We start from the raw sequence: 15,936 nt of genomic DNA on the forward strand, positions 1-15,936 counted from the left end.
TCCAATAGTTTTTTGATTTTTATCATTCTTCTCCTTCTAACTTTAGCTACTTCTTAATTTATTCTTATCTTTCTTCTAATGGGGAGTGGAATGAAAATATGGTTTGTGTTGTTAACCACTATATTTGTGATCAATTTTAGGCCATTTTTAGTAATGGTAAAGGGTGAACCACAAGTGCCTTGTTTGTTTATTTTTGGTGATTCTTTATTTGATAATGGAAATAACAATAATCTCATCACTACTGCAAAGGCTAATTATTCACCTTATGGAATTGATTTTCCTGATGGCCCTACTGGTAGATTCACCAATGGAAAAAACTCAGCAGATTTTCTTGGTTCTAACTTCTTATCCTCCTCCTTTTATTATTTAATTTTATGCTTCTTTTATTATTTATTAGTAATATAATATAATTGGTGCTAATTATCAGTAATGGAGTCACCTTATAGTTAGGGGTTTCTTCGGCGGAAAATTATATTGTTTATCGGTTAAAATAATTTTTAATTAGGTATATATATGTGGTAGCTAGATGTCTATTTCTTTAGATTTTGAACTCTTGAAAATTATGGCTCTGGCTCTGCCACTGCTAATTACTATGAATATATAATATTGTACGTACGCATGAAAATAGACGATTTAAATTATATCACCCTTCAATCTGATTTGTGGTAGTATGGTACGTAAGACATAGTTTTATTGAATATCTAAACATGTTTGACATTATTTTCATAGTGAATAATTAACAATATTTGAGTAATGGTACAAATATAACCTACTTCCATTTAATAGTTATTAATATTGTTTATAATGTGGTGGAGATATATATCATACTGAATATATTTTTATTTACTGTATTTGCAGCTGAATTATTGGGTTTTGATAAGTTTATTGAGCCATTTGCCACAGTGAAGGGTGTGGATATATTTAGAGGTGTAAATTATGCCTCTGGTGCAGCTGGAATTCGTGACGAGTCAGGAATACATTTGGTAAAATACCACCACATATTTTTCATGCATACTATACAAATATTTGAGATAATTATATTTAGAATTTTCTAAGTCAATTAGTTCAGATTCGATCTACATATAGGACCATTAAAGGGAAAAGGTGTCGCTTCCTATCATGAGTTACTTCACAGGGCTCAATCTAAGACCTCTGCTTAAACGTGTAGGGTGATAAGACTATGCACATGTCAAATTCAGGGCTCCAGGCATATATTATTTTTTTTGTCAAACGTGATCTAACAATATTCTAAATTTCATTCTCGTTTGAGTTTTCGAAGAACGTTTGACGTTGAAGTTAGGAAAAAATAGATATATTTTCGAAGTAAAAGTTTGGATTTTTTTGTTGTTGTGCAAATGGTAGGGCTTCGACCACAAATTTAACTTAGAAAAAAGGTTCGACTAGTTTATTTATTTATTTAAATTGTGACATCAACCTGAAAATCTAAACTTCTTTATTTTCACGTCAAATCCACAAATAAACACATCATAAAAAATTAATTTTGGTCTTTACGTCGCCAAACACTCTATACTATAGATAGTTTGGCAAAATAGTCACCAAACATTAATTCTTTCCGATAGACTAGGCAAAAAATTATCCACTTAAAACAATACTATTTATCAAACAAATTAAAAAGAACTAAAGTCTAAATGACCATTTCTCCGATGGAAATGATTTCTTATTATCACTCGCAAATTAAATAAAAGAAAATAATATTTCAAATCAATTATGTGTAAAACTAAAGATCCCTTATTAAAAAAACATAAAACTATTTAAACAGAAATTGATGAAACCTTTTTTTTGCCTGATAATAATAAGTGCCTCGTGAGAACTTGACAAGAAAAACATTAAAAGGACTCATTTCATTTTTCCTGTTTTTAATATTTTTTTTTAGGGAGATAGAATCAGCTTGAACAGGCAATTGAGAAATCACAAGGTGACAATTTCCCACATGTCTATTCTACTTGGAAATAAAACCTTAACTATGGATTATCTAAGCAAATGTATATACATTGTTGGAATGGGCAACAATGACTACATCAATAACTACTTGATGCCTCAATTTTACCCATCAAGTCATTTATACAATCCAGAAAAATTTGCCACTATCCTAATGCAACAATATTCAAAACAATTGAAGGTAAAAATCAATAAATCACTTCTTATTTATCTTTTTTTTTTAAATATGTATATATACACTCGTTATAACTAACGTTTTTCATTCTAGACATTGTATCGTTACGGAGCAAGAAAAGTCGCTGTTTTCGGTGTAGGTAGCTTAGGTTGTATTCCAGCAGAATTAGCTATGTATGGAACAAAAGACACAATATGTGTCGATTCAATAAATAGTGCAGTTCAAAAATTCGCGGACAAGTTTAAACCAATGATCGATGATTTCAACAATAATTTACCCAACACGAATTTCATCTACATCAATGTAACAAGCATTGCAATCGGAGATCCAGCACAAATTGGTATACGTTTATTAAACATGCAAATTTGAACTATACTATTTTTAATTTATACGTTATTATTTGATCGTAGGTTTAACAAATCTAGTTGAGCCATGCTGTGAAATTTCGAGCGTTATAGCTAAAGGGCAATGTCTTAAAGGAGGGGGTGCATGCAGTGACAGGGCATCACATTATTTTTGGGATGGTTTTCACCCAACAGAAATTCCAAATAAGGTCACTGCTGTTAGAGCTTACACTGCTCTTTTACCAACTGATGCCTATCCGTTTGATATTAGCCACTTGGCAGCTAGTACATTGGCTCTAAATAAGATAGGACAATCAGGGGCGGAGCTAATGTAGAGCTTGCGTGTTCGATCGAACTTATTAACTTTTATTATGTGTAGCTTTGTCAAACATTAAATAAATTATGTGTAGCTTTGTCAAGCATTAAATAAACAACTATTTTGTGTCTATTATATGTGATATTATTCAAGACATGAAAGTCTATCTTTGAGTTGATTTCTACTGGTGCATAATTCAAGTCTTTTGCAATTTTGATACATTAGCTTTAGCTTGAAGAAGAGTCAAAAGTTTCTCGTGCGTGTTTGTTAGTAACGTCACTATAATAAAAATGATAATTAGCGGCAATTAATTCTTAATTGTCGCTAAATATTTATGTTTAGCGGTAATTATCACTCTTTGTATATGTTCCTAAAGTCTTTAACGATATTGGTTCTAATGACACTTAACTAATGCCGGTAAATGTTTTAGCACTCTTTATTAATGTCAATATCTAATGCCGCTAAAAGTTGTTTTTGTTATAGTGCGGTAATTATTATCTTTTAAGTACATTAATTAGTACAAGTTACTTTTAATGCAATTATTATGAGTAATAAATGGAGACCAATTAGACATCAAATCCAACCAAAAGTCATTTATACTATGACAAAAATAATTATTAGCGGTATTTAATTCTTAATTGTCGTTAAATATGTATTTTAGCGGCAATTGTCACTCTTTGTATATGTCTCTAAAGCCTTTAGCGAAATTGATTCTAATGACACTTAACTAATATAATGCTGGTAAAGACTTTAGCACTCTTAAATAGTGTCAACATTTAATGCCGCTAAAAATTATTTTTGTAGTAGTATTAAGATTGGGTCTCAAGACATCAAATCCAACCCAAAACCATTTAAGATTAGGTCTCTTTACCATGTGTTCGTGTTTTGATTTAATTTTGTGCAGTGTTGAATAAAGAAAAATTCATACTTCCTCTGTCTCAGTTTAAGTGTCTTACTTTATTTTTTAATTTGTTTAAAAAATAATGATATATTTTATATGAAACAACAATGTGATTGTAAAAATGTCTATTTTATCTTTAATGAAATTATTTACAATCACACAAATTTTCTATCATTCATTTGTACCACAAATTTTAAAATTTCTTTTCTTTTTAAACTTCGTGCTGAATCAAACTACCTCACATAAAATGAGACGGAACTACGGAGGGAGTAATATTTAATTAGTTTGGTTTTATATTAATTAAGAAAATTATTAAATTGAAATCAACTCAAACTGACGTTACACTAGAGACATCACCTTTAGAAAATTGTAAAATTTTCTTGAATACTTTTGTCGTAGTTTCTATATTTGCCATGTTATGTTAGGCTTGAGCTTATATTTCCCATATTTTCAAGAATATAATAGTCCAATAAAATAATATTTAGGTCCATGAGCTTGTATTATACGTGAAGTAAAGATAGAAAAATCATGTTCTATCAAGCAATATATAGGAATATTGGAAGTAATTTTTGCACACGAATAGTCCTCTAAATGAACTGGTATCTAATTTTGGGAGAAGTTACATAAATCCCACTATTTTATGAGCTAATTACTTAAATACATTTTAGTTGATAATATTATGTATCTTATCAATTTTAGTGCCTTCAGATTCATGTATATCAGAAATATAAGGGCATATTTAGGTTTAATTTATTATAGGTACATTGTATCCAAGTGGATCCACATGTATCTAGGATAGATAGAAAATCATGCTCGCCTCTCTTCCATCTCGATTGCTGCTCTCCCATATATCTTGGTATCCCAGATACACGCCAATAACTCCAGATATATGTATCTAGTACTGTATCTAGTGTGATTCGCATGTATCTGCTATACATACGAATCTCGCTCGCTTCTCTCTCAATTTTATCTATTTGATAGCAAAAATACATGTACCTAAGTATCTTGTAGAAAACTCTTAAGTAGTGTATGATACATAATAATTTGAAAGTATAGCACTTCGATAAAAACAACTTTTAGCGGTAATAAATAAATATATTAATAAAAAGTATTAAAGTATTTATCGACATTAATTAAATGTCATTGGATCCAATATCGCCAAAGACGTAAGGGACATAAAAAAAATTATTAATTACCACTAAAAATATATATTTAACAACAATTAAGATTTCTCCATCTCCTATATTTTTGCAGTTATGCTTTTTTAATTATATATGCTAGTTTTGTATAATTATTTTATAGAGAAAAAAAAATGAGGTGTTTTTAGTCTTTTTTTCTTTTATTGGATTTTAAAATTTTGCCTGCCAAAGCGCATATTTTAGGTGTTTGCAATGAATTTGTTAATAATATATGTGCCATGTGGTATCAGCTATAAATTTTAATAATTTTTTTTTATTTATTATGTTAATTTACAAGATGATGTTTAATTAAGTTTTTCTAAAACATTGATATTTAATTCAGTAAGTTACTTTAAAATTATCAAAATACTGCTATTACAATTTACATATATCCAACTACAAACGAATTTACAATTACTCATATATTTCTTTTTAGATATAAGAGCACCTAAATATTTTTACTTATTTTATATTCGAATGTAATTCATGCTTTGTGAGGTTTGATTTGTTACGCGTTACAAAGTGAAATATACGACTTTTTTTTAAAAAAAAATAAATGATGAAAAAAATAATATAAAAAATCTATAAATTAAACAGGTGTCTAGAGGAAAAAATCTTGTATACAAGTTACAAGAACAATTTTACAAGTCCAAACCAGTCTTCATTACTACTCCATCTATTCGATGATAGTTATTCACTAGTATACTATTTTGATATATTCAATAATACTTATTTATTGGTCCTTTAGAGATATTCGATAAACAAATTATATTTGTTTACTTTATGAAATTAATGAATAATTTTATATTTAATTTCTAATTTATCCTTATCATTAATTATAATAACTTTTTATTATATTTTTTAATATATTATTTTTTATTATATTCAAATGGCGATAATAGTAAAATTATCCTTTTATTTATAGTTTCTTAAGAAACATGTCAAATTAATAGTGGACAATTGTGATTGGACCAAGTAAATATTCACTACCTGTGAAGCAATCAATTTTACAATTCAAAAAAAATTCAATTGTCCACTTTCTTAATGAGCTTAGTCCACCTAATATGAAGCGTTCGTTTGATTAGGAAATAGAGCTATTTTCAAACTAATTATCCTAAAATCAACTTCCAAATTATTATTTCACTCTTAACATGGAATAAAAATAATGTTATAATCTTAAAATAATTAATACTACCGAAACAATTTATATTTTAATTTTATCTTAATTTATATTATAATTTTATCTCAATGAAATATAAAATAATTTTTTTTATAAAATTAATTTCAAACTAATTTATCCTAAAATCAACTATTCCAAATTATTATTTCACTCTTAACATGGAATAATAATAATATAATGATCTTAAAATAATTAATAATACCGAAACAAGTTATATTATAATTTTATCTCAATAAAATATAAAATAAATTTATTATAAAATTAATTTCAAAATTACTTGTTTTTTACCTCGTTCTTAACGGCAAAAATTATTTGGGGACTAGTTGGTGAAAATTTGATTGTCTGGAATCTTTTTTTTTTTTTTTACACTCATAAGTTAGGTGACCCAATTCTTATATTTTTGAGTCCACAAATTTAAGTTTTTGAAAAAATAAAAAGAAATTTCTCTTAAAATTATGTTTTTCAGTAAACTACTTCAAAATATAATTTATTTTTTTTACTTTAATTGTCGTATTTAAGCATGTTTTATAATAAAGTTATTACATGTGGACCTACATTATTATTGTCTAAAAATAAAAGTAGAATAACAGTTCCCTATCCTATCATTTCTCTTTTAGGATTTATGATATCAACCGGCGATTGTGACGTTCGTGTCCGCCGGCAAGATGAGGATCTCCGGCTATACATCGTCGTCGGTGATTATACGGTAAGAACCTTCGACTTCCTCTTGCTATCTTCTAGGTTTATAAATTGATTATTTTAGAGTTTCGCTCTGTATAAGAAAATAATTTACACGTATTTAATTGGTTATAGTATTTATCCCACCTCCAAACCCTCACTCCCCCTCTCGATTCTATTTGCATAATTTTGAGAAAATATCTTTTTACCTACTTACCAAATATTTTACTTTTTGAAATTTAACTTCGTAAAGAAAAAAGTAAAGGCATTTCAAGGCCAAATGCCCCACTAAAAATGTTTCATTTTCCACATGCTGGTTATGCCTGAGGCCCACATCCAGCTACTAAAAAAAAATTGCATCAGAACTTTTTGGTTTAAGGGAATTTCTTTTTCACTTAAAAATTCTCAAGTTTTTTGATTTGAACTATTCTTTTCCTTTAATGGCTAATATTAGCTTCATTGTATGGTTTGTGAGGATGATTGCGTTGTTAATTTGTATGAATTTAAAACCATTGTTTGTAAAAGGTGAACAGCAGGTGCCCTGTTTGTTCGTTTTTGGTGATTCTTTATTTGATAATGGAAATAACAATAATCTGCTCACTACTGCAAAGGCTAATTATCCACCTTATGGAATTGATTTTCCTGATGGTCCTACTGGTAGATTCACCAATGGTCGGAATGTAGCAGATTTCCTTGGTTTGTCCTAACTTATTCTTTTTCTAATGTGGTCCCTTAGCTTAGCATTTGCTGCGTGGACATTTTTGATTTTGGAGTCCTAATATCAGGTGAGACGGATCCTGCTCCGATACAATGTGAAATTAGGTCTTAGTCCTAACTCACATCCCAAAAGTTAGCTCAAAGGGAGGAGGATTCCCCAAGCCTTATAACGAGTTCGCCTATCTCATTAACCAGTGATGTGAGACTTTTGTCGTGGAGGTAGAGGATGTCTCGTAGTGAATATGGGGGGCTACTTAGGATGGGCGAAGAGGACGTACGTGTGTTGAAAGATGGGGATGAAACAAATTCATGTGAAATATCACTGGTGGAACTTTGTTTTTCTTATTCTGTTAGTATTTGCATAGTAATGCTTTAACTTTAAGCAACTCTTTAGTGATTTACAAATAGCATACTTTAATTGAGTATTTCTAAACTTCTACTTATAATTTGGTTGATCCTAACTGAATGTTTTCTTATAATTGCAGCTGAACTGTTGGGTTTCGATAAGTATATTGAGCCATTCGCTATTGTGAAGGGTGTGGATATGTTTAAGGGAGTGAACTATGCATCTGGTGCAGCTGGAATTCTTGAGGAAACAGCAATTCATATGGTAATAGTATAATTCATCATGTCCCTCGTCTAGGACGAACATTCTTTTGTATTTAGATTTACGACAATAAAATGTCTTCTACTGTTTCTCATTGTTCAGGGAGATAGAATCAGCTTAAATAGGCAATTGCATAATCACAACGAGACAATTTCCCACATGTCTACTCTACTTGGAAACAAGACCTTAACTATGGAGTATCTGAGCAAATGTATATACATTGTTCAAATGGGGAACAATGATTATATCAATAACTACTTGATGCCTCAATTGTACTCGTCGAGCCATATGTACAATCCAGAACAGTTTGCTTCAATCCTAATTCAGCAATACTTAGAACAATTAAAGGTACAAATGGAGTTTATATTAATTTAGTTTTCTTGTTTACATATTACTAACTTTACTCCACAGACTTTGTACCTTTACGGAGCAAGAAAAGTTGTTGTTTTCGGTCTAGGAGGCATAGGCTGTGTTCCATCAGAACTCGATATGTATGGGACAGGGGACTCTGTGTGCATCAACTCTATAGATAGTGCAGTTCGAAAATTCTCAGACAAGCTTAAACCTATGATCGATGATCTCAACAGTAATTTGCCCAACGCAAAGTTCATCCACATAAATTCATCAAGCATTGAAGTACCAGATCCTTCATCTATCGGTATGTTAAAACATTTCACAACCAGAGTTGAATTAAGGATCTAGAGTTAGTTGATTTAGAACGACTCTGACTCTTAGATCATGTCTTCTTAGATTTGACTCTCGTCGTACACTTGTATATAGAACGTTATTCGTGGTGAATATAATCATCGTGCCCTCATATTTAGCTAAATTTTGGTTGCAGGTATAACAAAACTACGTGAGCCATGCTGCGAAATATCGGGCACTATAGGTGAAGGGCTGTGCAAACATGGAGGAGGTGCATGCAGTGATAGAGCAGCACATTATTTTTGGGATGGTTTTCACCCCTCAGAAGCTCCAAATAAGGTCACTGCTGAAAGAGCTTACACTGCTCTTCAATCCACTCATGTCTATCTTTTTGACATTAGTCAGTTGGCTCAGCTCTAAATAATATAGACTTTAGGGCTTGTTTAGTTAGGGTTCAAGTTATCCGGAGATAAGTCATTCCACCCTCAACGTGGGATAAAAGTAACACTACATTCCCATATTCTGAGTTTTTATCACTATCAAAACTAATCCCGGGATTAGGCATGTATAACTTATCCTCATCTTGTTTGATGTAATTGATCTTTCAAATATCAGTCAAAATTCTTAATTAGATCTTAACTTCATTGCTTTGCACATAACTTGTGAGTTCTATACATGTGTAGTTTCAAATGTGCAGTTCAAAATTGTGTAATAAGCCCATTTATGTTACAGTATTAAAGCCCACATCTTTGTGGGCTTAGAGTATATCTCAAAAACTTATTCAAGAGGACTTACATATAGCTGATTCTCATAAAGAATATGAATTCATGATGAAAGACTAAAGAATTTATCAACCAATTTGGGTCCTTTGATGGATTTTAATGATGAAAATGATATTTTAATGGAGACACGTTCACCACAAATATATGAAATTAACACTCAACTAATATGGATTTTTTGCTATAGGAATATCAATTGGTGAATTTTCAACTAAATAGATTTCCTAATACACATACATGTCTAACCAAAAGCAATGTATGAACTGTCATTTCCTTAAACAGAGATCTCGGATTCAAGCTTGACTATCAAAAAATCTTTGGGTAGGGTACCAAACACGGGGTGTGAAAACAAAAATAACTGTTATTCATGAGAACTCATACCTAATAATGTGGCTCCGCCCCGAAGGAATATTTGTCTGTTGTAAGGTAAGAATACTTTGTATAATATGAAGCTGAATGCAAAAATTTTGAGAAAGTGAAGTGATCCAAATTAGCACAAAAGAAAAAGAGCAACATAGTTGGACAGAAAAACAGTTATGAACTTAATATAACAAGCTTAATTCTTCATAGTTCACTGCCAGAAAAGGAAGTACACCAAGCAAAAAAAATACATGTCCACTTAATTAACATACAATATTCAAGAGTCTTAGCTCATGCAACAAGTAATTAATAATATGGTATACATACTTAAGTTCCATTAATCTTCAAGCTTAATAGTAGTCTTCTTTTGTGGATTATATGTAGATCACATCAGAAAGAAGACAATCTCTCAAAGCACATTAGCTGTTCAACAAATAAGAAAAAAATACCGCTTCATTTTATGTCCTAGTTTGACTTAGCACGATGTTTATATAAAAAAAAAAAAAGAAGAGGAAAACTCACACTAGTTGAATAGGGGGTTGGTCTTGTCTAGGGTAATGGTTGTTGGTTTGCAATCCATTAACTTGTAGATAGTTTCGAGAATCGAATTGCTGAGGTGGAGGCACAAGCTCATGATAGCTTGATGAACTCCCTGGCATCAAGTTCATCTGCTGATGCTGATGCTGATGCTGAGCTCTCTCAGTTTCAGCAATCTGTTGAAATTTACTCACAAAAACAAAACCAATGAGTTTCTGCGTATTAAATTCGTACTTAAACGAATTGATTGATTATTGAGTGCAAGAATGTAAATAGACGACTATGGGCATTTCAGATGCACTTAAAGTCAACTACAATAGTACTAGATAGAGAAACAAATAGACCTTTGCTCTCAGGTACTGATTGTTGTTGTGTAAATCAACTTCCTGCTGGTGTCCATTAAGTTACAAATTTGACATGAAATAGAAAACATTATGACCGAAAAATGGATCGATTAACTTTAAATGAAAACTAAAGTATATGAAAGATTGTACTATGACTTACCCTCTTCTGCATATACTCAATTTCAGCAAACAACAGCTCATTCTGTAATTTGAGCGTCAAATGTTAAGAAACTAGAAATTGTAATTTTCATCAAAACAATAGCAACGTCTCAGTCCCAAATAAGTTAGGGTTTGCTATATGAATTATTTCATTTAATCTCATTTCATACCATCATCGTACTAAATAGTTGTTAGAAAAATTGACAGTAATGTTACTAATTTAAATACCTTTTTGGATCGGATTTTGCTAATCCCTTTTTCAATTCTTTGTTCCAGATTCTTCAGTTCTTTGAGTTTCATTCCAGCAAGAGCTTCACCCATCATGTTCCTGAACCAATGCAGTTAAGGTTAAACTGAAAACAATATAGTAAAAAAACACATGGAATTGTTAAAAGGTAAAGATTAAAAAACTTCACCTGTTTTGGTTCATCAGATTTCCAATTTGTGCGCGCAGTTTGGAGGCTTCTTGCTGGTAATACTGGGATTCATTGAACAACATTTTTGTTTACAGTTACCATAAGAGCTAACTTGTAATGCATGCCACATATTGTTAAATAGAACACCTATATATGTATATATGTGCAATATAATGACAAAAACACTAAGGTGTTAATGTTACTTTTGGCAAAAGGGATTCAGATGAACCCTCTTTACCCCCTCAAACTCCGCCCACAAGACTTGAAAACCTATGCATCCCTAATGTATGTCGGAATTCATTGTCAAAGTTTAAAGTTTAAAACTCGAAACTCCAATTAAACCCCATAAATGAAGACGAAGAGAGTACTAATTAATGACTTCTTTTCTAAGTTTTATAGTAGTTGCCCATAATAGTATTGGTCCGTTATTACAACAGAAGAAAGAAGAATATTTCAACGATATATCCAGTGTAATTCCATTAAGGAAAAAAAAAGAAGAATATTTCCAGTGTATGAAATTATATATACCTGAGCATTGGCCTCGGATACTGAACCAGTGTTTGAGGAATCTGAGCATGCTTTCTTGTACCTCTCGATTGTTGCTTTCACACTACACCATCAATATGTTAGATTGATAGCTTCTTTTCAATCATTAAAAAACTAGTCTATTGACAGACAAAATCACATACAAATATATATATATATATTATATACAAATTACTACTCTATATGACTATAAAATTAGATGGTCATAATTAAGAGTCCATAGACCATATATAAGATCACTAAATCTTTCATGGCAATCAAATCAAAATCAAAATTTAAGTGAGGACACATAAAAGTCCCTCACATGAAAGACAAGAAAATATGGATTTTTCTATGCAACTAACTACGTACTAAGAAATAAGGATGTTAGTTACTCGTTTTGAATTATTTAGATTAAGAAAGAAAATTACATATAATTTTAAAAAACTGAATCATTCTTAATCAAAAGTTTCAATTTTGATCAATCTTGTATATTGAGTCTATCTTCGTTAAAAAAGTGTTTTTCCTCCCAAAGGGCACTCAAATATATCTGCCCTCAAAATAGATACCAAACATCGATCGATGGTAAACCTACTAAATTTTTTTTTTATAGAACATATGTCATATTTACTTCTCTTTGGGAAATAATTAATCATGATAGTCCAATTTACTTCACCTTGAAAATAATAATAATTATTTTTGTAAAAAAAAAAAACTCCCCTTTTGTTTAAAAGGTAAAGAAAATCCAAATACTTTATTATTTATTTCATGCTAATTTATGCCAACACGCAAACTTGATTTTTATTTTAAAAAAAAAGTGTTGGTTTGAGTCAGAAACTCAATGTGTCCACTCAAACATGACATTGATACAATATTTTCTAGTATATCAATTTTTAGACCTAAGACTGCAACAAAATAAATATAAAAACCAAATATTGAGGGAATGACTCTGCTATACTACCTTAATTTCCCCGAGCTACTGATTGGCTGCTCTCTGCCAACCTGGCACAATTTCCCACAACATGATTGGTCCAGTCTTTCAACGGTTCAGATTAATGCCACGTCATAATTACAGTTTATTCCTTGGGTAATACCCATCAACTATAGCTTTTTACCCACCTAGGGTTTTGTTTCAATCCTTATTGTAAGATAAAGTGAATAGTTTGATAGAGTCTTGTCTGTCTCTTATTTTCAGAAGAATTCTCTCATTGGTTCACAATTAAAACTTGTACCCTCACCCTATCTCTCATCCTTATCATACATTTACTATCAAGAGGACAGACGCGGAATTAATATTAGGAGTTTCGGATTCTAAATTTCATTCTCTTTTTTTTACCATTGAGTTATCAATCCGTTTTATTAGGGATACACAAGTTATGTATTCAATTTTCTAGTACAAATATATGGTATACAGAGAAGCTACTCAGTTGGTCTGAAACCAAAAACCTCCATCTAGCTCTGTCCCCTATTACTGTTTCACTCATTTTTATTTGTTTATCTGATTTTAACTTGATATACCATTTTCTAAAAAAAATTAATTAAGTCGTGTGGTCTTAAGTTAAAATAATATCAAATATACCAATAATATTATTTAATCTTGTAATTTTCAAACACATACAGTATTAGAAAACAAGAAATTAGCTACGAACAATTAATTTCATTTAGCTTCAGATAAACGACGGTTTGTAAGAAGAATCAATCAACTAGAAGCTTTTTAACGTCAATTAGATGAAGATTACCCATAAAGTCCATGTTTTCTAGTAGTGCCTAGTGGTGACGTACGTGAAAAATTGAAATTAAAAAGTTGTCAGAAAATAATAAAAAGTTTACAAAAAAAAAGAAAAAACTAAAAGAAAAGGACGACAAATAAATTGAAACAGTAACTTTTTTGTTTTTGAAAAAAAAAAGTTACGTAAATATATCTATGAATAAGATCCTCTTGGTGTATTTGATATAACATAGCTAATAAGTGTACCCTAGTTTGAGTAAAAAATATTTGATTGGTTTACAATTTCTCTTTTCTTACAACTTCTGTTTCTTTGCTGTTTAAGTTCAAACATCTACAGAACCTTTGTGAAAGCATTAAACTGAGATATCTCAAACCAAAAATAATTAATTTTGTGTTTGTGAGTTTTCACCATTAGAGTTGGAAATTAAAGGAGAAATCAAAGAAGGAAATTAATACCATTCCTTTAATTTACTATAATGTGTCTTTTCTCATCAAATTTGTCAACAAGTGTAAAATCTTGTATGACGTGACCAAAGATTCTTGTAACTGAGAATTAAAAAAAAAACTTATACCAACCACTCTCACATGTAACAATTTTTTGTAAAAAAAATAAAAAGGTAGAGTGTTGATGACCCCATTACCTAAATGGTGTAAAACATTTCAACAAATAGCAAGTGAAGAAGAATGTCAACTTTTGTCTATTATTGAAATCTTTTTAAACTCTGATTGGTTAATTTTTCTACCATATCTGATATTTTGATTATAAGAAAGGCAAATATAAATTAAGAAGCAAAAAAAAAATAGTAACAATATTTCTAGCAAAAAATAAGTTTAAAAAACCCTAATTAGGGCAAGTTTGACTCATGACAAAAAAGAGTACTTCTTTCACTGATATTATTAGTAGTGAATGAAGTACAAAACCCTAATCTTGTTTTTGATTGGATACATGTCATATTAATCTTATCACAAAACAAGAATTAATGAATTTTTATGTCATAGCCAATTAAAATTTGACACCTTTTTTTCCCTTCATTTTGTGTGTGTGAAGAATTTTTTTTTTTTTTATGAGCATGGAGGAAGAAAGTATATGCTGATCTAAGAGTTCTGATGAGAGTACTTTCTCAAAATTTCCACTTATTTTCTTACAACAAACAGATCTATACATGTTACATGTCTATCAACAAAATGGGATCATAAAAAAAAAAAAAAGACTACTACCCTCAAATAGACCAAAATTGTAACAAAAATATTAACACAAAAAAGAAAGGAAAGTCAATCTTTGCTCAAAAGTATTTAAATAAAAAAACTTCACAACTATAGTAGTTAAGTTTAGATCTCCCTAAACATTTATGTATCATCATAAGATGTATAAAAGATTCAAACTTTCCAAAACTAAATCAAAAATTCTCTTTTAAGAAAGACAAATAACATAAAAAACAAGAAACACCCTTCTTCACCTTCAAATATAAATAATTTTTTTTTAAAAAAAAAAAGTACTATAGTAGAGGTATTAATTACTTAATTATAAAAGATTAGGAACTTAATTAATTTACCTGTTGTTGGCATACTCATAGAGTCTGCCTCTGTTTGAGAAGACAACCAAAGCAACCTCAGCATCACAGAGCACAGACAATTCATAAGCCTTTTTAAGCAAACCATTGCGCCTCTTGCAGAATGTTACTTGTCGATTCGTCGTGTTTTCGATCCGTTTGATCTCAATTTTCCCCCTTCCTAGTTTCCTTTGTGGTGAGATCTCTCTTGTTAGATCACTTTGGAAGTCCATTACTTCACCTACATCACAAAAACAAAACAAAAAAAAAATTGATCAAGATTTGAACTTTTTGTTCTACATAGACAAAAAGAAGAAGAATTTGGATTAAAATCCCTAACCCCATATGATATTTAGTTATATTAATCCAAGAAATGGTTTTAAAATTGATGACTAACCTTGTAAGGAAAGGAAAGAGAAGATTTTTAAGTTTTTTGGTTGCAAATTAGTATATAATATATGAAGAGGATTTTGTAGATGCAGAAAATGGAAGAGACTTTGGACTAAGGGATAGGTATTTATACAGTAAAAGAGTGTTTACTTTTATTTTATTATATATATAACAACTATGTTATGTTATGTTACTACTACTAATTATCTAAACTAAGATTTTTCATTGTCTGTTTATTCCTATGTTATCTTGTTTTGAATAAGTACTATATAGAAGGATGGTTAAATTGGGAATTATCTAATGAGAGATGGATGATCACTCATTTCTAGGCCATTTTTCATTTTTCTTCATCTCTTGTTTAAGTTTCTAATTTAGGTCATTAAGTTGTAAACATTTTGTTTTTTTTATTCATAAGAGAATTTTGGGTGAGGGATGGGGTGGGGGTGG

The 15,936-nt window shown here is 30.2% G+C and overlaps 3 protein-coding genes across 6 annotated transcripts; 2 read left to right on the forward strand and 1 right to left on the reverse strand.

Annotated features, from left to right (window-relative positions):
* Positions 1-2,972, forward strand: LOC107008786 (GDSL esterase/lipase At1g29670-like). Its single transcript, XM_015207956.2, has 5 exons — positions 1-334; positions 859-983; positions 1,895-2,140; positions 2,228-2,474; positions 2,545-2,972. Exons 1-5 carry the CDS (start codon positions 79-81, stop codon positions 2,811-2,813), a joined length of 1,143 nt encoding a protein of 380 aa, XP_015063442.1. The 5' UTR covers positions 1-78; the 3' UTR covers positions 2,814-2,972.
* Positions 2,973-6,923: 3,951 nt separating this feature from the next.
* Positions 6,924-9,339, forward strand: LOC107008787 (GDSL esterase/lipase At1g29670-like). Its single transcript, XM_015207957.2, has 5 exons — positions 6,924-7,427; positions 7,934-8,058; positions 8,158-8,403; positions 8,467-8,713; positions 8,897-9,339. The coding sequence occupies exons 1-5, from the start codon at positions 7,172-7,174 to the stop codon at positions 9,118-9,120; spliced, it is 1,098 nt and encodes a 365-aa protein (XP_015063443.1). The 5' UTR covers positions 6,924-7,171; the 3' UTR covers positions 9,121-9,339.
* Positions 9,340-9,997: 658 nt separating this feature from the next.
* LOC107009537 (floral homeotic protein AGAMOUS) lies at positions 9,998-15,843 on the reverse strand. Of its 4 annotated transcripts, none has more exons than XM_015208880.2 (9): positions 15,497-15,840; positions 15,103-15,340; positions 11,824-11,905; positions 11,296-11,357; positions 11,108-11,207; positions 10,881-10,922; positions 10,721-10,765; positions 10,362-10,552; positions 9,998-10,262 (listed from the first exon to the last, which is right to left on the reverse strand). In XM_015208880.2, exons 2-9 carry the CDS (start codon positions 15,330-15,332, stop codon positions 10,259-10,261), a joined length of 756 nt encoding a protein of 251 aa, XP_015064366.1. In that variant the 5' UTR covers positions 15,333-15,340; positions 15,497-15,840; the 3' UTR covers positions 9,998-10,258. The 4 variants fall into 4 exon arrangements, with proteins under 4 accessions (XP_015064366.1, XP_015064367.1, XP_027770166.1 ...); XM_015208881.2 differs by having other exon boundaries at positions 10,721-10,762; positions 15,497-15,838; XM_027914365.1 differs by lacking the exon at positions 10,721-10,765 and having other exon boundaries at positions 15,497-15,841.
* Between the last annotated feature and the right edge of the window lie 93 nt (positions 15,844-15,936).

Source organism: Solanum pennellii, chromosome 2 (assembly GCF_001406875.1).
Source record: "Solanum pennellii chromosome 2, SPENNV200".
NCBI classification, from domain to species: Eukaryota; Viridiplantae; Streptophyta; class Magnoliopsida; order Solanales; family Solanaceae; genus Solanum; species Solanum pennellii.